We start from the raw sequence: 26,032 nt of genomic DNA on the forward strand, positions 1-26,032 counted from the left end.
ACCCTGTCTACCTGCAACTCCTTATTCAACTCCACTTTCAAAGAGCAATGTACCTGCACCCCTAGATCTCTTTGTTCAGCAACATTCTCCAGAGCACTACCATCACTGTATAAATCCAGCCCTGGTTTGCCTTACTAAAATGCCTCACTTCACATTTATCTAAATTAAATTCCTTTCTGCCACTCCTCAGCTCATTGGTCCATCGGATCAAAGTCTTCGTCACTGTCAATTACACCACCAACTTTGGTGTCATCTGCAAACTTACTAACCATTCCTCTTATGTTCCCAACCAAATCATTTAAATAAATGACAAAAAGCAGCAGACCCAGCACTGATCCTTGCAGCACACATCTGGTCACAGGCTTCCAGTCTGCAAAACAACCCTCTACCATCACCCTCTGTCTCCTTTCTTTGAGCCTATTTTGAATCCAATTCGCTAGCTTCCCCTGGATCCCATGTGATCTAACCTTATTAACCAGTCTATCATGCCAAACCTTGTCAAACATTAAGAAAATTACATAATCATTATGCAATTGGAGTGAAGGGGTGAAAAAAAACGGGCCTTGAATTAAGCAGCGACAGGGCTGCTTAGACCAATAGCAAAAGGGATGGAGATGACCAGTCTAAGGGGATGTAAGTCAGCTTCAGTCCTGACATCTCGTTGTCTTCTTATCTTAAAATTCAAGATTCCAATGGACTGCTGGTTGTTCAGACACAAAAAGAAAGGCTTGAACTAATATTAAACTTTTCATACCCTCAGGTGATCCCAAAGCACTTTCCAGTTAACAGAGTCCTTTTGAGCTGTAGTCAGTGGTGTAATATAGGAAACATGGCACTCACACACAGCAAGGTCCACATGTAATCTTTGATATTGGTTGAATGATAAATATTGGCCTAGGAACTTCCCTTCTCTTCTGTAAAGTAGTACATGGAATCGTTTGGGTCAGACAGGATTTTAGTTGAACATCTCATGTGCAAGACAACACATTCTACAGGGTAAGTGTGCAATGCTAATGCTGGAGTCTGAGATAACACAGTATGGAGCTAGAGGAACACAGCAGGCCAGGCAGCATCAGAGGAGCAGGAAAGCTGATGTTCCGGGTCAGGACCCTTCTTCAGAAATGGGGCCCCATTAAGCCCGAAAGGTCAGCTTTCCTGCTGCTCTGATGTTGCCTGGCCTGCTGTGTTTCTTTACCTCCACACTGTGTTATATCCTACAGGGTACTGTAGTAACATGACAATTTCTTAAATGGATATTGAAACACAAACGTTCAACTGAGTTATCAACTAAATTCTAGTTGACACCTTGTTCAGTACCCCACATGTTCTTTTCAAATGTAACAGTGCCTCAGATTTAGAACTTGATCTTTTAACTTTTGTTTCCAATGTAAAAATATAAATCTTGGGAGAATGTGTCTGTGCAGATTTCCTGGAAATCAAAAAGATTTAATGTCTGATTCTGCTTATGTGCACAGGGCGCGTTCTGGGGCCTCCTCACAGGGATCCTGGTTGGTTGCACTCGAATGGTTTTGGACTTCATTTATCCAGAGCCTCTGTGTGGCCAACCTGATAATCGGCCTCTGGTGACCAAGTATGTTCATTACCTGCACTTTTCCATCATCCTTTCTGTCTTTACATTGATTGTTGTGGTGATCATCAGTCTCAGTACAAAACCTCCAGATCTAGAAAGGGTAAGTGATTCAATCATCTCAAATATTTCAGCTGGGCAATTCAGAGATGCCGATGGGCCTTGACCTACTTACTTTAAGGCAGCACAGCCTTGGAGACTACCTGCTGGAAGTCAAATAAACAAAGGATTGGATTGTAAACCTACTGAGATTGTTCCAGTTCAACGGAACCAGGGAGCATTTACTTAAGCTACATGAGGGTTGTTGGGTATTCGATGATTTCTCCTTGTCATCACTGGAAGTGTTTAGTCACGATGCTGTTTTCATACCTGGCAATTTCGGATGTTCTTATTCAATCAAATCTAAGTCTCAAGTGCTCTCTGATGAAGGATCTAGGCCCGAAATGTCAGCTTTTATGCTCCTGAGATGCTGCTTGGCCTGCTGTGTTCATCCAGCTCCACACTTTGTTATCTAAGTCTCAAGTGAGTGTGTTTGAGCAGTGAGAGAGTTAGATAGAGCCTTTTATGTTGATTGTATGTGTACTTTGTTTAATTTTTATGTGGGTAGAGGAATTCACTTGAGCTCTGTAAGTAGGCACAAGGGACAGGCCCATTTAGCAGACTGATAGAATCCCTACCTCTGGGCCAGTAAGCCTGGGTTCAAGACTCACTTTCTCCATCTCTGAACAGGTTGATTAGGAAACATCTTAAATAGACACAAAAACATTTTAACTTAGTCCTGTCCACTCTTTCTATCTTTCTTCACTATTGTTGTGATCGCACTGTGTACCTGACAGGCTTTGCACATAAATTGCTTATTTCGTTAGAGAGGTGGGTGATTTAGTGATGGAGAATAAAAGAAAAAAAAGGGTGATTTGGTGGTGGAAAAAATGCTCAGTGGTGCATAAAATCATCTCAGGACAAAAAAGGTAGACACATAACCACTTTAATTTAGTTCCCTCAGTCTCTCCCTACCTTATTCCACTTTTGTTGGTGCGCTGCCATTTTGGGTAAACAGTGCAGTGCTCTCCATTAGACATGTGTCATAACATCTCTGGAGAGGTTGCTTAGAAAACATCTCAATAGACACAAGCTAAAACTGTGGTTGTTGGGTTAGTAGACATATGCGTGTAATGTGTAACTCTGTCAATAAATATCAAAGTGTGTAAAGATTGGTTCCAGTTCTGTCTTTCACCAGCTGGTTTTTGGAATAGAATATTTTGCTAATCAAAAAAATGAGAATGTCTCTGTCTCTGTGTAGTTGGCGAGTTTCAGTCTCATCCTGTTTTTATTTAGCTGCTTCCTCATTTTAAAAAGCAACCTTCCCATCAGTGACTCAAAACGGCAGATGCCTAAAGGAAACAGGAAGTTCAATATGCTTGACGGAACAGGCAATACTTGTCTTCACAGAAACAGATTTAACATTTCAGATCAACGATTTCTTTGGCATACTGACAAAAAATATTGGAGATCTCAGTGTTATTAAGCAGATAAGAGTCAAGGAAAGGAGAACAGTGGAGAAAAGTGGAAAAGGGAAGCTCAGCAATAAGTTGGAAAGCAGGATAGATAAAATGGCCAAAATGTACGGCAGTGCAGAGTTGGATAATATGACTAGAAACTTAACAGGGAACCTGTAAATGGGAACATCATCGCTTGTCCAAAAAAAGAATGAGGACTGGTTATGATCTAAAATTGTTGAACTCTGTAACAAGCCTGGACTGTTATAAAGTGCCCAAGCGAAAGGCAAGATGCTCTTTCCTCAAGCATGGGTTCGACTTCAGTAGATCTGCACAGATCAAGGACAGAGAAGTTAACGTGGGAGCAGAGCTGAAAAATAAAATGACAGGTGCCAGAAGCTGCCATTAGTTATAGATTTACCTCATTGATTCTCGAATTTCTTTCCATGTTGGCTGTGTCTGTGGTGCTATGATATGGAGGTGTCAGTGTTTGACAAGGTGGACCAAGTCAGAAATCACATGATACCAGGATATTGTCCCAAGCTTTTGGATTACTGCTCCTTCAGCAGGTCAAATCATTTCACCTGATTAAGGAGCAGCACTTCAAAAGCTTGTGATTTCAAATAAACCTGTTGGACAATAACTCGGTGTTGACTGATTTTTGTCTATGGTACTAGACCAGGATCAGCATCTTAAAGACAAGGAAACCTATTTTAAAAAATTAGTCAAAAATGCAGAATCAGTAGAATTATAATCAATTACTCAAAAGATTAGCAACAAAAGAAAATCAAGACAGAGGGACATATCTGGATTTCTGTGAAACTCCAGTTAGCTGAGGTTCTTTCACATGCCCACAGAGAAGATGAAACAGTTTCTTTTGAAAAAAGAAATCTGTTAATGTTGATATTCCTCCCAGTACGACTTACGAATGATGAAAAAAGTTCTGTTTCTTGTATCTTGTTTTGGCAAAGCATCCTGAAAGCAATACTTGATTCCATATTTACTTGAAATCAGTCATGCCTCTAACATCTGCAAGACATGGAAGATTTGAAATGTTAACATTGTTTTTGCCAATGCAAATACTGGCTGATCTGCTGAGCGTGTCCGGCTTTCCATTTTAGATTTCTAGAATCTGCAGTTTTGTGTTTTTGCAATTGTAATGACTAGTTAGTTCCTTACTTATGCACCCGTCTGCATCTATGAGTGACTCACATGTTGAACTGGTGTATGTTACCTAAATCATTGATGAGAATCTGCGTGAAGTTATCAATGACTGTAACTCATTATTACTATTGACCTAAGCAAGTTTTTCATAGAATTTGGTACATTTATGATTAAACTTTTCTCAAGTTCTGTTATCCTTTAAAATATCTGAGCAGATTTTCAAAAAGCTGATATTCTTTGTAAACTACAAACATATTTAGATAGCCATTGTCTAAAAATTGATGGAGGAAGACTAAGTTTGTTCAGTTAAAGTCAGAATCCGTACAAGAGTCCTTTACTGTGCTGCATGGAGAGCCCTGCACTACAGTCTTTCAGTTTGGCTTTTTCAATGTAAAAGGTTTGACTGCTCTTAGAACCAGGAGAAGTTGCTGAACAGCATGTATTATTGTTGCTGTCAAAACTAAACAGTTCTGGAAAGAGAGAGAGCTAGAACTTGACTTATGACAAATAAACTTTGAAAAGGCCCCAGTTCTTGAAAACAATGTCAGCCAAGTGAATCCGATGTCAGTGGGGGTTCATTTAGGAGATATGGTGGAGAATCACATAATTAATCCAGAGTAATCAACTGATCAAGAGCTGACTACAAAAGTGCAGGAATGGGGCTGGCGAGGATGGACTACAGTGAAAGATTACAAGGAAAAACAGTAACAGAGCCATCAGCTACCTTCAAAGAGAAGATGGTGCAGGTATAGTCAAGATATGATACCTCAAACAAATCTGGAGCTGCCTGGATGAAAAAGGAGACAGAAATTAAAATAAAGAAGAGAAAGTGTGCTTATGACAGGTATCAAATAGAAAACACAATTGAGATCTAACAGGGATAAAAAAGGTTCAGAGGGGAGGTCAAAAAACACATTAGAAAAAAAAGGAATTATGAGAAAAGACTGGCATCCAACATAAAGAATCATCTCAAAGTCTTCTAAAGGCATACAAATAGTAAAATCAATGGAAAAATGAGGAGTAGGACTGCTTAGTTTCTAAAACTGGAATTGACAGTTGCAGGAAGCAGGCATGACCGAGGTTTTAAATGATACTTTACATTGACTTTTCATTGGCTACAGAGGGATTGGACAGAGTAGTAGAGTGGGGAGAGTGTGGCAAAGAAAGCACAGATGGACTACAATGTGGGCAAGTGTGAGGTTGCGCACTTTGGTAAGAAGAATGAAGATGTAGATTATTTTCTAAATGGGAAAAGGCTTCGGAAATCTGAAGCAGGCAGGATCTTGTTCTAGTTCAGGGGATTCTCTTAAGGTTAACATGCAAGTTCATTTGGCAGTTGGGAAAGCATATGCAATGACATATTTGTTTGAGAATTCATGAGAATACAAGAGCAGGGATGTATTACCAAGCTGTATAAGGCTCTGTTCGGACCGTACTTGGAATATTGTGAGCAATCTTGGGCCCCTTATGTAAGGAATGATGTGTTGCTCTTGGAGTGGGTCCAAGGAGATTTACAAGAATGATGCTGGAGATGAAGGGCTTGTCATATGCAAAGTGGTTGAGCTCTCTGGGTCTGTACTAGTTGGAGTTTAGATGGATGAGGGGGAATCTCAATGAAACTTATAGAAGCTTGAAAGGCCCAGATAGAGTGGACATGGAGAGGATGTTTCCACTAGTAGGAGAGACTAGAACCCAAGGGTACAGCCTCAGAGTGAAGGAACAACCATTTAGAATCGAGATGAGGAGGAATTTCTTCAGCCAGAAAGTAAAGAATCGGTGGGACTCAATGCTGAAGTGGGCTGAGAAGACAAAATCATTGAGTGTATTTAAGACAGAGATAGATAAGTTCTTGATTAATAAGGGGTCAAGGATTATGGAGATAAGGCAAGCAGAATGGGGTCAAGAAATGTATCAGCCATGATCGAATGGCAGAGCAGACTGGTGAAAGAGGAGGTAGCTCTGTCACTAGAATGATTTATAGTTGATAAACAATAAGTGTTGGATAGATTGTTGGTACCTAAAGTTGACAAGGCTCTGGAATCGAACTGGATGCATTCAAGGATATTGAAGGACGTGTGAGTGAAAATTGCAGGGAAACACTGGCCACAAGTCTTTCAGTCTTGCCTAGTCTCAGGGGGAGACTGGAGCATTGCAAATATCATGTCACTGTTCAAAACAGTCTGTAAGGATAAGCCCCGTGATCATAGACCAGTCAGTTAAACTTCAGAGCTGGGTAGGCTTCTAGAAATAATTATTTGGCATCGAATTAGTAGTCATGCGGTAAAAGGTGTATTGACTCGGAAGAGACAGCCTGGATTTCTCAAGGAGAAATCATGTTGAACTTACTTGTTGGAGTTTTTTTGATTAGGCAAGGGACAGAATTGATGAGGGTAATGCCGCTGATGTAGTGTACATGGACTTCCAGAAGGCATTTGATACAGTGCCACAGAACAGACCTGTAAGGAAAGTACAGCTCATGGAATATAAAAGATAATAGCAAGGTAGATACAAAATCAGCTGAATGATAAGCAAGTACTGTAATGATCACTGGATGTTTTTTGGGCTGGAGGAAGGTTTAAAAAGGAGTTGCCCAGGTTTAATATTGGGATCCTTGCTTTTCCTGACATGCATTAATGATCTGAATCTTGGTGTGCAACAGACAATTTGTAGGTGATACCAAAACTTGGAAGAGTTATAAACTGTGAGCAGGACAGTGTAGAACTTCAAAAGGCTTTGACAAATGGTTGGGTGGGCAAACAGATAGCAGATGAAGTTCAATGCAGAGAAGTGTGAGATGATGCATGTTGGTAGAGGGACAGGAGACAATGGGGGATACAATTCTAACAGGTATGCAGTGCAAAGGGACCTGGCTGCATATGTGCACTGATCACTGAAGGTGGTAGGACTGGTGGAGAGACCAGTTAATAAAACATGGCCTTATTAATAGAGGAATACTGTAAAAGAGCAAGGAGGTTATGTTGAGTTTATGCAGGACACTTATTTGATCTCAGCTGCAGTATTGTGTACAGTCTGTGTGACACATGATAGAAAGGATGTGAACACATTAGAGAGAAAACATTCCCTTTAAATTATGTGTCTGTGCAGCTGTGCAGACACTCAGAAGTCCCAGGTATGCCAATCAGTGTGCTGTGCGTTGAATCCCGCACAAGTTGCTGCTACACATGGACACTGGAGGTCTGTGCAGTGGACAAACAAAATTAGAGGAATGTAGGTTGTGTGACCAAATTGGAGAGGTTAGGAGTTTGTCCTTGGAGCAAACGATGCTAGCACTAAATGTTTTCAAGATCATAAAGGAGCTGGATGGAGTAGATAGGGGGAAACTGTTCCCACTCATAATTAGATCAAGAATGAGAGGGCACAGATTTAAAGTGATTCACATAAGCACACATGGAAGGAGAGAAAAGTTTTTCATACAGTGAGTAGTTAGTGTCTGGAATGCACTATCTGGAATTTGGTGGAAGCAGGTTCAGCTGACACATTCATGAAGGTACTGGATGAGTATATGAATAGAAACAATGGAGGAAAAGCAGGAGAATGACACTGTCATGATGTTTGTGTGGAGAGCTGATACAGAGACAAAGGACTGAATGGTCTCCTTCTGTACCATAATACTTATGGGATTCTGTGACATCTTGTTTATTTATTTATTCATGGCATATGGATATTGCTGGTTAGACCAGCATTTACTGCCAATTCCTAATTACTCTGGAGAAGAGCAATGAGCTTCCCTCTTGAACTCTGCAGATTGAAGGGTGTAGGCTCCTCCTTAACACTGTTAGTAAGGGAGGGTCATTGATGAAGCAATTAAAGATGGTTGGGCCTAGGACACTATCCTGAGAAACTCCTATAGCAATGTCCAGGAGCTGAGTTAACTGACTTTAAACAACCACACCATCCTCCTTGTGAAAGGAACGATGCCAGCCAGCTGAGGGATTTCCTATTGATTCCTGTTTTCTAGAGGTCTTTGTTGCCACACTCGATCCAATGTGACCTTTAAGTGAAGGACAGTCAGTCTTATGTCACCCCTGGAGTTCAGCTTTTTAATTTATGTTTGGACCAAGGCTATAATGAGATCAGGAAGTGAATGGCACTGGTTGAACTGAATCTGAGCATTACTCCTTTTCAGGTGCTGCTTGATAGCATTGTTGACAACCCCTTCCATCACTTTACTGATGATAGAGAATGGACTGATAGGGCATTAATTGGCTGCATTGGATTTATCCTGCTTTTTGGGCACAGGACATACCTGCGTAATTTTACCCGTTGTCGGGTAGATGCCAGTGTTGTAGCTCTACTGGACCACATTAGCTAGCAGCACAGTTCTGGAACACAGGTCTTCATTACTGTTACTGGAATGTTCTCAGCCCATAGTTTTACAGTAATCACTGTCTTCAGCTGTTTCTTGATTTCATGTAAAATGAATTGGTTGAAGGCTGGCATCTGTGAAGCTGTGTATTTCGGAGAGGGCGGTGCAGGAGCTGAGATGGATTATCTACTTGGCAGTTCTAGTTGATTGGAGATGCTTCAGCTTTTGTCTTTTGCACTGACCTTGGAGGCAATGATGTAATGTCACTGGACTAGAACTATGCATTGGTATTCTGGGGAACATGGTATCAAGTCAAAACATGGCTACTGGCGAAATGTTAATACAATGGAATTCTGCATCTTAAAAACTGACTGCGTAGCCACTGTCATTTGTCATAAAAACTCCTCTAGGTCCCTTTTAGTAAAGAAGATGTGCTATCCTTAACTGGCCTGCATGTGTGTTCAGACCCACAGTAATGTGATTGACTCTTAACTGTCCTCTGGACATTTAGGGATGGGCAATAAATGATCAAAGAGAAACACATATGTTGGGCTCCTCATTGTTGGTATTTATAGAGCCTCTACCCCCTGAAGGTTGATTAATTATCCACTTCTTCTCACATGGTGCAGTGACTAGAAACCACGACACAGAATCTGTCAAAAGCCAACTGCCTCTGTTTCTGTCATTGTTAAAAAAAGAATCAAAGGAATAAAAGATGAAAGCAGGTTAACTTGATCAGCACAATTTTACAAAGTCATAAATAAGTACAATTTTAAAGTCAGAAGTTTTCAAAAGAGACAAATATTGGATCATTTCAAAGACTATTTAAACAAGCAATGATACCTTGTTAAATCCACCTAAACATTTTAAAAATCTGATAAATTGAGTTTGAGAAAACGTAACAAATCTACTTATGTCCAACAGGGTTTTGGAAGTTCCCTATTGGTATATTTGTCCTTATTAAAGATTCACAAAATGAGAGAACTCCCACAAAAGCCAACATTTTTCAAACAGAGTAATTTGTGAGTGGGCATTTCGATCTGCAGGGTGGCTGATGACTGATACCATGAAGCTTCTGGAGAACTGGAGGGTGGCCCCCTGTAACTTCTGGATTTACACACCGGAATGCTCATGTAAGTTGCCGGGCCTCTCCACCATGTCCGTACAGTTTGAAGGCTTGGTTGTCATTGCTTCAGTAAAATCGTGGCCAATAACTAATATCGTTGTCATGAGAGACATTGCTTTTAATTCCATTTGCTTCTGGGCAGGTAGATAGTGAAGTGAGTTGAAAAATGTTCCAGAACTGAAACCCAGGCCACTTTAACTCCAAAGTTGCATTCAAATTCCCATTGGTTGATTTTCCAGCAACTCTGGATGGAAAAGCAGTGGAAAATGACATGATCCTGTTGTAAGGCCTAGGACCAAGGACAAGTGATCTTCTCTTCTTCCTATTTCTTCTGGTCTTCAAATTGAGAGGCAGATTGACTCCACTTTGATACAAGGTCGACAGGTTTCTGATCCTCTATCTGGCGTGCTGGCCTGGGTTGTGCTGTGAACATAGATCTCACTTGATACAGAACAAGAGGCTTAAATGTTCCTGGTGAGGTCTTAAGGGGCCTGACTGGCCCTGATAGGCTTTCACTAGTCAAAACTTTAGGTCAAATTCCCTGCTGAAACTTCAGTGAAAATTATCATTGCATCTCATGGGGACCTGAAATATATTTGTGAAATAGAACGATATTTGTTGCCTCGGTATCCTTGCCCAGTATAGAAGGTTGAAATGTCATACAGTGGAATCATGACTGCTTCGGGTTTGAGAGTACCTCAGACAATTTTAACTGCCCATTCCTTCCAGATTCTGCTGGGCAGTTCAAATCATCCTTTAGATCTTTTTTGATTTTTAGGAATGTCTCCACAACTTGGAATGGATTCAATACACCTGAAATAAGTCTCTGGCAATTCTACTGCAAAACATTCTTCCTGGCTCTGAACTATGGAGCAGGGCTACATAAGTCAAGGTGAGCAACTCTCACAGTTGGAAATATGCAGACATTGTAAACTGGGCCTGATTCATTGAAAGTGTATGATCTTTAACATTCCTTCTTTCATGGGATGTGGTCATTCTGGTGAGGCCAGCATTTGTTGCTTATCCTTAACTGTCGTTTAATTAAGGAATTTGCGAGGATGTTTCAGAGAGCAGTTAGGAGTCAACCACATTATTGTGGATCTGGAGTCACATGCAAGCCAGGGACATAGGGGGACTTGCCAGTGACACAAGGTGGACTTGGGCAGAAATTAAAAAATCATATGGTTCTTTGCTTCGATCAAAGATAGTTTCATGGTCACCATTACTGAGATTCTTCAGATGTCAGATTTATTCATTCAGCCAACTATTTGTCAGAATTTGTGATCATGTCCCCAGAATATTATCTTGGGTCTAGTATTGCAACCACCATCATCCCAACAGCTATTCATATATTTTACCGGGGGAAAGTCTGCTTGATGTGTCCAGTTAACAAGAGTTCTTGTTTGAAATGCCTAGCCAACATTAACCACAGCAAAATTAGCATCCTCGTATGTTGTGCTATAACCTTTCTTCTCCAATCTTAGATTAGCCGCTTGACCTGGTTCACCCGTTTTGAAAGAAACAATTCTGTAGTAAAACAGCCTGATGAAGGTAAGCTACATGTCAAGGAACTGCTAACATGAGCAAAATCACACTTTCAAGGAAGAAGTCCTTGACGATCATTGCAATGATACATGATATACTAGAGGCAGAACAAAAACCATACCCCTGACATGAATGCAACACAGCTATAATTATGTACAAGTGTAGCAACTACCCAATGTATAGGGCAATTTGATGTGATCTAAGGTAAGCCTTTCTTTCTGATGTAATGCTGCATCAACATGATAAGTTATGATTTAGTACCTTCCAGATGCAGGAAAGAGAATCATGTATGTTGTTTGGAAACTGTTAAAGAGTTCTGTGTCTCTTAGAGATGCACAACTCTCTCACTAGTCTGAGCAGTGGATAATGCAGAGCTTATGGTACCCCCCTGTCTTGGGAAACAATTGCATCAAGAAGGAATGTCCTTTCTGTGTAGAACATTCTCTATTGTGGCTGTTAAAAGCTGATTCATGCGTCAGTTCCACCTGCAGATGTATTGGACAACTGATGCTTACTCCTTCTGGCAGGCTCACTTTTCTGCCATCCGCTGGTTTCTTTTGTCCTTTGCTCTCTCTATGTTCTTCCTGACTGCTCATCTCCAGGCCTGAGACACTGCGAACGCACAGACTGAGACACTGCGAACGCACAGACTGAGACACTGCGAACGCATAGACTGAGACGTTGCGAACACACAGGCTGAGACATTTTGCCTTTGGTCATGGTGCATAATGTTGCCAGGTTGAACAGTTTGCTGTCACTCTGCCTCCTGCAGGTGGTTAACTTCATTTGAATTAGCATAAGTGTGAATGTTAGAGTATATCATTATCATTTGGGAACTTAGATTCTAAAGTAAAAGTAAATGAGATTTTGGTTTTAGTTCTGGGAAGGTGAAATTTTTTTATGCGCTCATGGTATCATTGCCATTTGTAGCTTGTCCCTAGTTAGCCTTGACCAGGTTACGAAACAAAAAACAAGAATGGCAGTTGCTGGGAAATCGTTGAACAAACAGAAATTGCTGGAAAAACTCAGCAGGTCTGGCAGCACCTGAGGAGAAAAAGCAGAGCTAATGCTTTGTGTCCAGTGAGCTTTCTTTCAGAAGGTGCGCTTGAGAAGATGGTGGTGAACTGGCTTCTTGGACCACTGCAGTCCATGTGCTGTAGGTTGACCCACAATGCGTTACGGAGCAAATTTGGGGATTTTGACCCAGTTAAGTTCCATGACGGACCTTCACAGTAACCAAATGGCAAAAAATTTCAAAAAAAAGGGAATGGCCAAGCAAGGAGAGATAATTCAGCTCCCCACTTTTTCAACACCTCTTGGTCAGGCAGAATAAACAATTATTTTTCTTTTTAGCTGCAGTGAACATACTTCAAGTAAAACGTAGTACCAGTCAAAATTAAGGAGCCATTTACCCAGTTTTCATGAATGAAATGAAGATGAATGCTATTACATAATAACCTAGAGAAAAATAATAAATTTGTGACGTAAGACACACACAATCGCAGGTGTAAAGTTTAAAAGGGGAGAGTGTACCAGGGACAGTAAGAGGACTTTTAATGTCCTCAGAGTGCTGGAGGTGTTAAATTTTAACCTGAGTCAACAGTTGTTTAATGGTTGCCTTGTATCCTTAGCAGTAGCAAAGTCTGAGGGGATTATTTAATTGTTCATAAATGGTTGGAGTAATCTTGTAGGGGTCTGAGTAATGTAGGCTTATGGCACAATTTGTGGCAGAATCAGACCCAAAGTCCAGTGAAGCTGATCATACTTCGGAAGCTTCTTGCTCTGTCTTTTATGATTTTCATAAGTAGCACAATTAGGTTTCCAGCTCAATAGTGGTGAGTTGACAATTGATCTCCTTGTTAAATGGCTTTTTGATAGCCCAACCCACCTCATTAATATTCAGCTTCCTTACTTACCAAACAAGATAGACATTGAGAAAATGCAGCATGGAAATCAGAGCAGATACCTGGTAAATTCAGCTCACCACTTCCTCTGCAGGATCTCCACACTGGACATCAAGCACCAACATCTCAGGCTACAGTATTTGGGCACTGGACACATACGCATCATGTCCACTGACATTGGCATCTGATAACGAGCCACCCTGTAAGAACCATCATGCTACATCTCTGGCCAACTCACAAGAAACTTCTGCACTTCAATGCTGTATCTTGGGCTACTCTGGTAACTGTTATTGTAATGTAGCAGCAAGGACACACAGACTGGACCAAGCTGCATCTCTGCATGCTTCATTCACAATCATAGTGCTTACTCATTCTGGGCCTACCTTGATGCTCACTGCATGTCTGACTTGCCTTGCCTTTTTGCACTTTTCCCCCTCAGCCAGAGATACCAATCTCACATTACTAATGAACAAGGACCGCTGGATTCAAAATGTTAACTCGGATTTCTCTCCACAGACACTGCCAGACCTGCTGAGTTTCTCCAGCAATTTCCATTATTGTTTCAGGTTTCCAGCATCAAAAGTTCTTTGTTTTATGTTAGTTAACGAGCTGAGTTTGATAAGGTACCCTAATAGAGCCTGCTTGGCATTGCAGCAGAATTCCCTTCAAAAAACTTGACACAACTTAGGCTTTGCCAACAAAAAAACAAAATTCAGTCTGTGTTGTTTTTTGCTTTTTTCACTGAATGCTGTTTTTGACATAATGAGGAGAAATTAGAGAGAAAGAGATACTTAGGACTTTCAGTTACCAGTCAGTACTTCTTTCTGTCTGTTAAATGCTCTGCCAAACAGTTACTAAAATATGGTTCAGTTTTCTATTTCTGAGTCTGGCTCTTTTGTCATTTCAAGCTGGATATTTGCAGGCAGCCCTTTCATTTGCAATACATGCAACTTCTCACCCAAGTGTAAATTAACACAGGTGGTGTGAGTTTCTCAACACCTGACACAGTTCAACAGTTTGGATGTCTTTAGCTGAAATGGTAATTTCATTTTAGATAATTTTATTTATTCTGCATTTGTGTTTATTCTGTGAACAACTAATTGTTGCAGCTAGTTTAGGTTACTGTTTGTCTTTTTAAAACAATTTTAGTCTACAAAAGTTCTCAGGTATTAAAATCAGATGATGGAAGTTATAAACTGACAGTCAATATTTACCAATATCTTCACATTAAGGGAAGGGATTAGATGCAAGAAGAGACTACAAGTATCATCACATAACCAGCAGAATCCCAAAACAATCTATTGTATTTCTTCTCCAGCAGCTGCATCTGAAATAGATTGTACAATGAAACAGCCTACAGAGAGTAAGCAGCACCAAGAGGATATCAGCAATGCAAACAGCATCACCTTCTCAAAAGGTAGACAATCCAGCAGGATTATTGATTTGGTGCACAATGCAACAGGATTGTAACTGAGACGTAATGCTGTCACCAATTCTGCTCTCTCCCAGATCAACCAGACGATGGTAAGGTTTATTTAGAGGAAGTCAGTAACATGAGCAATGCCAGCTTCTCAGTGGGTAAGTAACTTTATGTTTACATCTCTATAATAGCACACAGGGCACCAGGATTGTAATTTCAACCCAAGACAAGGATAAATAATTGCAGTGGGGATCTTGTGCCTAAATCCCATGCTATTTTTGACATTTCATAAGTTAAAATCAAGGCAAGTAGTCTCATCAAGCAAATCAGGAAGGAAGAAACTGTTTCTTCAGTACTGACCCATTCCTAAATGATTTGATTTTATACTCAACGTGCTCTGGGATATTCTGGATCATAACTTTTGACTCCTTCCCTCTCTCCCACAGATGAATCAGTGAATAAACGTTCAAAGCTGATCTCCTTCCTGTTGTGGTTCTGTGGGATGGATAATAAGAAAGAAACAGTTAATGCTCCTACAAGTGAAGTTTTGGACACTGCTGACTCGCTCAGTGAAGACCGTCACATGCGCAATTTTGTTAATGCTAATTTAATCATCTGTTTGAGTGCTGCTGTCTTCCTCTATGGTTTTTTCTCTTAAAAGACTAACACAATCGTTTATAGTAAATTGAAAATTGTATAAATCTAGAAATAACCAGTGTAAAGATTACTCAGTGTCAAGATTTTATTTGGAAATACAAACTGGAAAATGGAATTTTGGAATCTCAATTATTTCCTCCTGTGACTTGATGGAAAGGTGGAACTGTCTGGTTATTCTTTGGCTGGAACTGGATTTGCTGCATTTGTACAGGTACCAGGTGTCTTTGATAAAAACAATACCTGCTCAGCAACTTGATGTTGGTCCTGTTGTAAGTGGCAGTTTATAACAGCATTGAAATGAGAGAGGGTAGTTGGGTCTTAGATCGTCAAATCTGCCAGCAAGAGAAAATTACTTCCTCTCTGACTGACTGTGTGGGCAAAATAATAATACTCAAAGACATGACAGAAAGGAGAAAAAAAAAATCTCAAGACAAAACCTAGGTCCAACTGATAGCTGCCAAATCGAAACTAGTGGCAGTTAACAAGCACATCATCACCGAATACCAAAAAGTGCAATAGTGATAAGGTCACTTCATTCCATTCCTTTTGGGCTGGACTCTGATCCACGGATTTTGTGCTTTTTTGCCTATATTTTCTACCTGCAAAATTCCAAAAAAGATGAAATAATACAAAAGAAATGTGGATGCTAGAAATCAAACTCAAATGGAATTTGCTGGAAAAACAGCAGGCCTGGCAGCATCTGTAGAGCGAGATTAGAGTTAATGTTTGGGTCCAGTGATCCTTCTTCAGAACTGAGTAGCTAGGAGAAGGTTAGTTTTTTATGTTAAAGAAAGGGTGGGGACAGGGGTAAGCAGTAAATGGTAGATGGTGATGGAACCCAGGCAGAGCGAGAGAGAAAGAGTAAAAAACAGTTGGATGGACAAAGCAATTGGTAAAGATCAGCTTCGGAGAATGCATAGCTGCAAATGGAGACCATTAGTTTCTGACAATAGGCTGTTCTTGCAGTTTGTGCTGAAATTCATTACAGCACAGCAGCAAGCCTCGGGCAGAGATGTTGGCCGGGGAACATGGTGCTGCATTGAAATGGCAGGCTACCGGAAAGTTTCGGGCCATTTTTGTGGTCGAATGTTGTAGGTGTTCCGCACAGTGGTCGCCCAATCTGTGTTTCATCTCCCAGTGTGGAGTAGTGTGAGCAGTGAATGCAGCCAATTAGACTGAGTGAAGTGCGGGTACATCGCTGCTTCATCTGGAAGGTGTGGATGGGCCCTTGGATAGTGAGGATAGAGGAAAAAATGGCAGGTGTTGCACCTTCTGTAATTGCATGGGAAAATGGTGGGGGTTAGTGGGGTGGTCAGTGGATGGTATTGGGATAGAAGGAGGAGTAGACCAGTGTCCTACAGCAAATGGTCCCTGTGGGAGGCTGACAAGGCAAAGGAGGGAGGTAGGTATCTGATGGTGAGATCCCACTGGAGGTGGTGTAAATGGTAGCTGATGATCCTTTAGAAATGGATGCTGTTGGGGAGCAAGGGCCGAGGTGCAGCAGATGGATTAGAATACGTTGGTGGGAAATCCTCAGCTGAGGAAGAAGGTGGACATTTCAGAGGCCCCTGGTCAAAATTGACATCAGACTAGATGCAACGGAGATGGAGGAACTTAAAGAATGGAATGGCGTCTTTACAGGAAGCAGGGTGTGAGGGCATGGTAGAAATTGGAAGCCAAACTGATAAACTTTTCCAATTCCAGATGAGAGAGGGAAGCAGCACTGATGATCTTATCAATGTATCAGATAAAGAGTTATGAGTGGGTGCCAGAGTAGGATTGGAACAAGGGATGTTCCATGTATCCTACAACGAGACAGGCATTACTGGGCCCCATGCAGGTACCTATGGCCATCCCTTTGACCTGTGAAAGTAGGAGGAATTAAAAGAGAAGTTGCTCAGAGTGAGGACACGCTTGGGCAGGCAGAGGAGGATGGTGGTGGATGGGGATGGTTCAGGCATTTTTTCCTGGTAAAAGCGGAGAGGCCTGAGACCATCCTGAGGGGGGATGTAAAGGGATCGCACATCTATGGTGAAGAGGAGGTGGCTGGAGCCTGTGAACTAGAAATTATGAAACTGACATAAAGCATCAGAAGAGTTGCAAATATAAGTGGGAAGGGACTAGACAAGGGGAGAGAAAAAAAACTTGAGTCAAGGTAGGAAGAGATGAATTCTGTGGGGCAACAGCAGGCTGACACAATGAGTCTGCCCATGAAAGAGGTAGAAGCAAGCTGTGTGGGTTGGGGGTTATGAGCTTGAATGGCAGTGGAAGCGGGGGTGAGATCCCAGATGAAACGAGATTAGCGACCATTGTAGACACATGGCCTGGTGCTCCATGGTAGGGTCATGGTCCAGGGGAAGTCAGGAGGAGGTATCTGACAGCTGGCACTCAGCCTCTGCAATGTAGAGGTCAGTACGTCAGACAACAACAGCATAAAATTAGGGTTGGATCTGACAGCATGGAGTGCAGTCAGTTCAGAGGGTGATGGTTTGAGTGAGTAAGTGGTGGGGGTGGGGGGTGGCAGTGGGGATGGTTTCAGAGAAATTGATTTTGACCAATGTCACTTGGACAATTATCGATGAACGGGGCTAGTGCAAGTACAGAGCCAGACGTGGGGGTCCAAGCGGAGGGAGAGTTTTGGACACGGGTGTTTTTGGTGGAAGAGAGCAGACGGATTTTTGACTGCAACTTGAATCAGTTGGCGAATGTACTCTATCAGCCTCTCAGGAAGAACAGCTCAGTGACAGAGCTGATTAAAGCAAACCCCAGAACACAAGGAGAACTGACATAGTCAGTGCTGCTGATCACTCGAGACACCAGTTAAACAATGGCCATCTCAGGTTAAAACATTCACATCTCATGGACATCCTAGAGGTTTTATATCATATATTCTGTTCATCTTCCTTTTGTATTCAACACAATCCTTTCATAATTTTGTACTTCTATGCCCAGATGTTTGACATTTTACCTTTATTATTTTTCTCAGTGTTAACATAAGAAAACTGCTCCTTCTTTCACTCAACAAAATGTTAGAAGAGACATTCAGTTACCCCATTTTTATTTCAGAGGTATAGCTCATGCTAGAAGAGAGTTGTTAACATTGGTCGTGGCCAACTGAAGAGATTGAAAACAGAGGAGATAATTCGCTCCATCTCACCTTGCCATAAAAGTACTTTGAAGTGTGTTATTTTGAAAAAAAATTCTATTTACTCGTGTTTGTTGTCATGTGCTGATTTAAATATTGTGGTGTCGAGAAAATAAATCCTTTCTTTGTGTGTCGTGGTTTTAAATTTAATAGACAGTTGACGATTAGTGAAGTTTTTAATAAATTCACCTCATTACGCTCTTTTGCAAATACAAATGCCTTAAATGTCAACATGAATACAGCGCACAATAATTCTATGTGATACATCATCTAATGAATGAGGTAGTGAGAATTGGAAAGGCACCCCTGAAAATCAAAGAATATAGTCACTTGCACATGATACCAGGGTTAATCTGGAGATTGCTACTTTTAAAATCCTGCTGGCTAATTTTCTACTAGCCTCCTAAATTTGAATGTAGGATCACACCCCCCTTCTCTATACGGCGTTCATACCAAATGAATTGTGACAGCTGATTGTTCACCTTGCCCCTTTAAGGGGTTCTGCGACCACTCAGTGACATTCTTGACCCTAGCACCCAGGAGGCAACACACCATCCCAGCCTCATGTCCGCACCACAGAAATGCTCATCTCTTCCGAGAACTATCCAATAACATAGTGCTACTGCTCTTCCAACGTTCCTGGTATACCCTGTAGGACTGAGCCACCCAGGGTGCTTTTGATTTGAGATAACACTGTAGAGCTGGATGAACACAGCAGGCCAAGCAGCATCAGAGGAGCAGGAAATCTTGACGTTTCGGGTTGAGACCCTTCTTCAGAAATTTCTCATCATTATTCCAAATTGAAAACCTGTTGGAGAGTGGAGTGCATTTAGAGTTCTCCTGTATTATCTGCCTGTTTCTCTTTGGCAGTAGCTAGCCATCTATTGTGTCTCTCTCTCTCCCTCCTTGACGCTATGCGATGATCTGATCTATAAATGCCTATCGGCGTGTTCTCAGCTTCATCGATTTTGTTTTTATTAATACCACATGCCATTCATTTTCTGAAAAGTGGAGTTCAAGCTGCTGTAACTGGTGACACATCCTGCAGAAATGATCAACTAGAACACAGGAAGGTGCCTTGAGATCCCAAGAGACAAAGCATGTTCACTTTGGAGGTTGCATTGGCCTTGCAATTTCTTGATTTATTAGTTAACCTTGCTAGAGTACAACAAAGGCTTTACTGATACTATAATGACTTAGTGATTAATAAACCTTCTGAGGCTGATAAATCCTATTAATACCCTCATATTTTTACCAGTGGTAATAAACACTCATTAAAAATAAAACACAGGAATATGCACCAGCTACTCAGTTGTTATTTATTATCAAGACTATGTCATTACTTTTAATCTGTCTATTCCATCAAAATAATGAGTTATTACAGCTAGAAAAGCCTGAACCATGAAAAAATTATTATTAGTATATTACAGGTTTCACAGATTAGATTCCCTTCAGTGTGGAAACAGGCCCTTTGGCCCAACAAGTCCACACCGCCCCTTGAAGCATTCGACCCAGACCCATCCCTCTAAAACCCACACACCCCTGAACACTATGGGCAATTTCCCATGGCCAATCCCCCTAACCTGCACATCATTGGACTGTGGGAGGAAACCCACACAGACACGGGGAGAACGTGCAAACTCCACACAGACAGTTACCCAAGGGTGGAATTGAACCCGGGTCCCTGGTGCTGTGAGGCTGCAGTGCTAACCACTGAGCCACTGTGCTGCCTGAGAAGCAAAATACATACATCAATCACCTGTTTTCCTGTGATGTCAAACAGTGTTATCTTTGGACATGGTAGATCAGACCGATTAGATACTCTCACCTCCTCTCTGCACTCTCCCCTTCATGTTGCATACAGCCCTAAAGTGTCCCTGTGCTATCCGTCTGCTTCCTGTTCTCTCTCTTTCCACTCCCTGTCCTCGCTCCCTCTGCTCCCTCCCTGTCCTCCCTCTCTCTCTCCGCTCCCTGTCCTCTCTCCCTCTGCTCCCTGTTCTCTCTCTCTCCACTCACTGTCTTCTTTCTCTCTCCACTCCCCACCCTCCCTCTCTGCTCGCTTTCTTCTCTCTTTATCCATTCCCTGTCTTCTCTGTCTCCGCTCTCCGTACTGTCTCTCTGCACTCGCTTTTCTACCTCTGCTCCCTGTCCTCTCCCCCTCTGCTCCCTGTCCCCTCTCCCTCTGCTCCGTGTCCTCCTCCCTCTGCTCCCTGTCCTCTCCTTCTTCGCTCTCTGTTCTCTCTCTTTCCACTCCCCGTCCTCTTTCTCTGCTCCCTGCCTTTTCTCTCTCTTTGTTCCATGTTCGCTCTTTCTCCACTCCCTGTCCTCTCGGTCTCTCCGCTCCCCAGCCTCTCTCTCTCTGCTCTCTAGCCTCTCTCTCTCTGCTCCCTGTCTTCTCTCTTTAGCCGCTCCCTGTTCTTCCTATCCACTCCCTGTCTTCTCTCTTTATCCACTCCCTGTACACTCTCTGCTCTCGTCTTTCTCCCTCTGCTCCCTGTTCTCTTTCTCCGTTCCCTGTCCTCTCTCCCTGCTCCCAGTCCTCTCTCTGTCTCCACTGCCTGTCCTTTCCCTCTCTTTCCACTCCCCCTACTCTAACTCTCTGCTCTCTGTTCTGTTTCTCTCCATTCCCTGTACTCTCTCTGTTCCTTGTTCTCTCTCTGCTCCCTGTTCTATCTACACTTCCTGTCCTCTGCTTCTCTACTTCCTGTCCTCTCCTTCTCTGCTCCCTGTCCTTTCTCTCTCTGCTCCCTGTCCTCTCTCTCTCTGCTCCCTGTCTTCTCTATGGTCTGACCCGTCTCTCTCCGCTCCTCAAACTATCAGGCCCCTGAAAGAAGCGATGGATGTTTATCAGACAGGAAGCACTAGTATGCGGCAGTTCCAGGCAGCGAGTAATACCAGGAATAGAAAAACAGATGAATGATACAAATGATACAAGTAGCCTTGCAGATAAAGGCAGCTGCTGTTACAAATATGAAAGGGAAACAGGTGACAGTTACAGATCTGGGAATACTGGAAGATGAGATGTGACAACAGGAAAGACATGACAGTTACAGGCAGTTATGAAGTGCCAAGTGTCTGTTCCAAACAGACAAAAGTTGACAGATAAAACGAGTAAATAAATGTAAAGCGAAGTACTACTGTAGGAGTATGAATTCTGCGCCACGTATGTCCATTTAAATAGGGTGATATCATCAATGCGTGACCACTTCTGTGTGTCGGACAAATTACCCTGAAGACTGGTTTTAAAAAAAGCCTCATGTGATTGGGAGATAGAATAGGATAACCTGAGCCAATCAGAGGTGGTGGAATGAATACCAACCAAACAAACAACAGGAGCCAGCAACCAGCAGCCAATCAGGTTTAAACAAAGGAGAAGAGCTCTGTCCAACTGTCATCAACTGCCATTCTTCAACTTGACCAACTTGGATGCAAATTCAAAAATCTGGCCACCTCGGAGGCAGCAACCTGAAGTCAAATCGTTTCTGTCTACATCCCAGAGCTGTTACAAAGGAAAAACTTCTAAGGATAGCATTGATAACATTTGTTAATAAACTGAAGCAGCAGAATATTTCCAAACTGGAAGGAAAAAGCATACAAAGTTGTTTAATCATTCATCCAACGGCTCTATAAGGTAATGATGTTCTGCCTCAAAGCATGAATAACACTAGCTCTTTTGTTTTACATCTAGCCACTTTAATTGTTGAAGAACATTTTAAGGGTGCTTCAGTGAGGAATAAAAATGGATTCAGACCTGACATTGATATAACTGGTTGAGTGCCTAAAAGCTTGGTCAAAGAGGTGGATTTAAAGGGGAACCTAATGGGGGAAGAGAAACACAGAGATACTAATAGGGGCATTCCTCAGCCAATAATGTTAAATACACAGCCAGCAATGCCTGGCAGAAGGTGCAGATTTTTAAAGTATATTCTTCCCGTTAATGTGGTCATCAACGGCCTGGGCAGTACTTGTTGCCCATCTTACTTGTCATTGAACTCAATGGTTTGCTAGGCCTATTCCGAAGGCAGTCAAGACTTTGAGATCTGCTGCAGATCTTCAACCATGTTGAACCTCTGGGTTCCTAGTCCAGTGCTTGTTGTAAGGTTGGAAGTGTTAGAAATAAAAAGCCATGAAATGGTTTACACAGGTGGTTGAAAAATGTAATTCTGAACATTGTATGAAGATGAACAAATATTCTCAATGGACCTCATAATAGAGGGAAGGTCATAGATAAAGCAGCTGAAGGTTGAAGCCTGAAGAAATCCTGCAGTGATGTCCTGGGTCTGAAATTATTGACCTCTGAAATGCACAACTATCTTCATTTGTGTTCGGTACAACTTTGACAGAGAGATTTTCTCTTGTTTCCCACTGACTCCAGTTTTGCAAGGGTTCCTTGATGCCACACATGACCAAATGCTGCCTTAATATCACTTCATCTTCAGAGTTAAGCTTATTTGTTTGTGTTTGGATCAATATAATTCTGCTGCTGCTGATGGCCTTCAGAGTCTCGTGGCTGCCCAGTTTTGAGTTGCTGGACCTATTAAACATTGGTCTTATTTAGCATGGTGGTAGTGCCGCACATTGGGGAATGTGCGGTAATATAATTTTTCTCCCTCTTTTGGTTGCTATTGCTATGATTGCAGTAATCTTGGTCAAGAATAATAACATTTTTATCATTTATTATACAAATCTGAAAACCCAGATATTTGCTAAAAGGATCAAGCCATAAGGTTGTAACAGAAAACTGCGCAAAAATCTAATAACATCGAAGCTGATAACTATATTTTAGTAGTCTGTTACATTAATGTGATTATAAGTACAATGATTATAGTTACATATACTCAAAACAAACTGCTCAGCTCAAATTGCCTTCCACACCCATTTGAAATGCACCCACAAAAGAACTGAAGTCAGGCAGGGTCCTAGTCTCCCTGCCTAATGGAAACAACTTCCCAGCGTCCACCCTTTCTAAGCCATGCATTATCGTGTAAGTTTCAACAAAAGGCCGGCTCTAAACATTTATATGGGAAATGGGATTGTTCTGGGGAGGTGATATGCTGCATTTGGGTAGTCTTATAATCCCAGCTGACAGTAATATTGGACAAGTCTGATCCCAGAGTGAGGCAAGGCTTGATAGACCATAATTTTGCTTTTTCCCTTTTATTTGATGTGGAGGTCAGAAACTGAACACATTCACAAGAGCTGCCAATACACTTACAACAAAAAAAACCCCCAGGAAATCAAGATTAACACTTGCTCCACATTGTATTTCAAATGTTCGCATAAAATTTGAGATTCCTTGAGATTTCCATTGCTTTGGAAAAATCATTCCTTTAAATCTCCTCCAACTGCCCATTTCAACATAGGTATCTTTAGCATTTTAAGTGTGGCCATCCAGATTCAGAATGGTCTTCATGCTATTGTTTTTACTGTCTGGCATCTTGCAGCTAGGAAATTTGACCCTCTCTTCTCAACGCAGCTGTTCCAGAAATCTAACTGTTAGAACAGCCCTTCAGTTATCAAAGGTTCTAATTCCTTTTAACCAGTACACAGAATTTCAACTGAATTCTCCCCAGACAGATTTTCCCGCATCTCTTGTTCTTACTTAAACTGCTTGTTCTAATCTAATCTGCTTGGGAATCACGCTTGGAAATCTATTCCCATTACTCCCCCCCCCTTAATTAAATTCCTGATTATCCTGTTGATTTATAATTAATTAGTTCTCAAGCAGCTCGATCAGAGTATATTCAGATATAATATATATTCTATTCGCATAATCCTTATTTTATTCATTTATTTTATGTTCAAGTATGAAGACAATTACAGGGAACCCTTACTTCAGGGCAGACAAAACTCCTGCCAGCACATTGGAACCCCTCGAATGTGTCATCATGCATCAGAAACTGGATGAGATTGACGCTGTTGTCCTGGGTCTCTACATTTTACTTATTTTATTTGTAGGAGTCTGGGTAAGATCCTTATCTACTTACTAAACTGCTGGTTGCAAACACACTCTTGGTTAAAATGTCTTCTTCTATGTCCTTTGAAGAATTAGACTCAGTATCATGAGTTATTTTGAAACATTGCCATTTACAAGGGTTAAATGTGAACGTGGGCCCCAAAATTTCAGGTGCAGTGCAGATGGATCAGGCAAATATGCATAACTGCAGCTGTAATTTAGGGATGGAATGTACTATCTCAATACACTTACAACAAAAAAAACCCAGGAAATAAAGATTCAACACTTTTCCTCTAACAATATTCTTACTATTAAACCTTAGTGAAAGGTTACCCCAATATCCACGATAAAACTCCTTGTTCCAATGAATTGGGTGTAATCGATAACTTTCACTTGATGCTTTTCTCCAAAATTAATGTCTATCCTCATAATCTTTAAACAAGATGCTAATTCAGCTCACTATTACAAGCAAGTAGGCTTGCAAACAGGAGTCAAAGCAGACTGCTCCATCTCTCACTGAAACAAGACCAGCATGGATGGAGTGTGGTGAGGGAGTGAAGAATGTGTTAAAACCCAGCTGCAAAGGTCCAGTTTCAGGGTGAATAGCAAGATGTGATGCTAATCAAGCAGTGTTGACTTCAAGCAAGTGTGCACAATAGCTGAGTTCAATACTGCAGCTACAAAAACTGAAGTTGCTGGAAAAGCTCTGATCTGAGGAAGAGTCACTGGACCTGAAACATTAACTCTGATTCTTTTCTTCACAGATGCTGCCAGACCTGCTGAGCTTTCTCAGCAATTTCTAATTTTGTCCCTGATTTAGAGCATCTGCAGTTTTTTCTATTTTTATTCAGTAATGCAGCTACCTGATTGACCAACTTGTTAACCTTAATCTTTAATATTATTAGGGTAGAGGAGAGCTTAATGTACCAGAATTGATCAATCTGATCTCATTCCCATCTGTTTAAAATTTGACAAAGACAAGTCAGACCATCAACAAGGGTCCCACAAAACACATGGGGGTGAAACAAATATTGCAAAAGTCTGGACCAAAGGCATCATGACATCATTGATGTTGAATTAAGTGAGTGGACGGGGTTGGGGGGGGTGTTGTGGGATGGAGTTGAGGGGGGAGTTTAAACTACACAATTCCTGGCAACTATTCAGAGGCAGGGGAGATGGTTGCAGGGTGGTAATGTTGATAGACTGGTAATCCTAGGCACTTGGGCTCAAATCTCACCACAGCAGCTGGTAACATTGTAGTTCCTAATGAATAAATCTGGAAACTAAAATTAGTTCCAGCAATGGTAGCTGCAATGAAAAAGAATCTCATTTACTATTGCCCTTTACGGGAAGAAAGTTACCATCCTTTTCCGGCCTATACCTAACTCCAGACCACAGCAATGTTGTAGATTCTTAATAGTCCATAAATGGCTTAGCTAGCCATTCACTTTGAGGAAAAATTAGGGATGGGCAAAAAATGCTGCCCTTGCCGGTAATGCCCACATCTTATGCAAGTGTAACAATAACACAGTATCACTCTCTATTCCTCTGATGACAACTCTGTCAAGATCCCCCTTAAATAAATAGTGATCATGTTGATCTGTACTTCCTCCTGATCACAACCCCATAGTCCTCTGTCATCTCCTGAGCCTGATCCATTGTCCTCTCCCCATGTGCCCCTCCTTTGTCCATGATGATGACCCT

At 41.6% G+C, this 26,032-nt stretch overlaps 2 protein-coding genes and 1 long non-coding RNA gene across 9 annotated transcripts in view; 2 read left to right on the top strand and 1 right to left on the bottom strand.

The window, feature by feature from the left end:
* Window positions 1-17,738, top strand: part of LOC125462207 (sodium/myo-inositol cotransporter 2-like) — a 52,690-nt gene extending 34,952 nt beyond the window's left edge. Inside the window, exons 14-18 of one of the 7 annotated variants that reach the window (XM_048551938.1) lie at window positions 1,476-1,691; window positions 11,186-11,252; window positions 14,472-14,567; window positions 14,660-14,728; window positions 15,017-17,738. In XM_048551938.1, the coding sequence (XP_048407895.1) occupies window positions 1,476-1,691; window positions 11,186-11,252; window positions 14,472-14,567; window positions 14,660-14,728; window positions 15,017-15,228 (660 nt within the window). In that variant the 3' untranslated portion in view covers window positions 15,229-17,738. Of the gene's footprint in view, window positions 1-1,475; window positions 11,253-14,468; window positions 14,568-14,659; window positions 14,729-15,016 lie in introns of those variants that run through there. The other 6 variants (XM_048551939.1, XM_048551937.2, XR_009447130.1 and 3 more) reach the window with 6 other exon arrangements.
* Window positions 14,226-26,032, bottom strand: part of LOC132210901 (uncharacterized) — a 64,802-nt gene continuing 52,995 nt past the window's right edge. The window contains exon 3 of the long non-coding RNA XR_009447132.1: window positions 14,226-15,065. This is a non-coding gene — a long non-coding RNA (uncharacterized LOC132210901). The remainder of the gene's footprint in view (window positions 15,066-26,032) is intronic.
* LOC125462208 (sodium/myo-inositol cotransporter 2-like) overlaps window positions 21,690-26,032 on the top strand; it is a 70,124-nt gene continuing 65,781 nt past the window's right edge. Inside the window, exons 1-2 of the mRNA XM_048551940.2 lie at window positions 21,690-22,003; window positions 24,179-24,338. Coding sequence (XP_048407897.1) covers window positions 24,180-24,338 — 159 coding nt within the window. The 5' untranslated portion in view covers window positions 21,690-22,003; window position 24,179. The remainder of the gene's footprint in view (window positions 22,004-24,178; window positions 24,339-26,032) is intronic.

Source organism: Stegostoma tigrinum, chromosome 23 (genome assembly GCF_030684315.1).
Source record: "Stegostoma tigrinum isolate sSteTig4 chromosome 23, sSteTig4.hap1, whole genome shotgun sequence".
Lineage (NCBI taxonomy): Eukaryota > Metazoa > Chordata > Chondrichthyes > Orectolobiformes > Stegostomatidae > Stegostoma > Stegostoma tigrinum.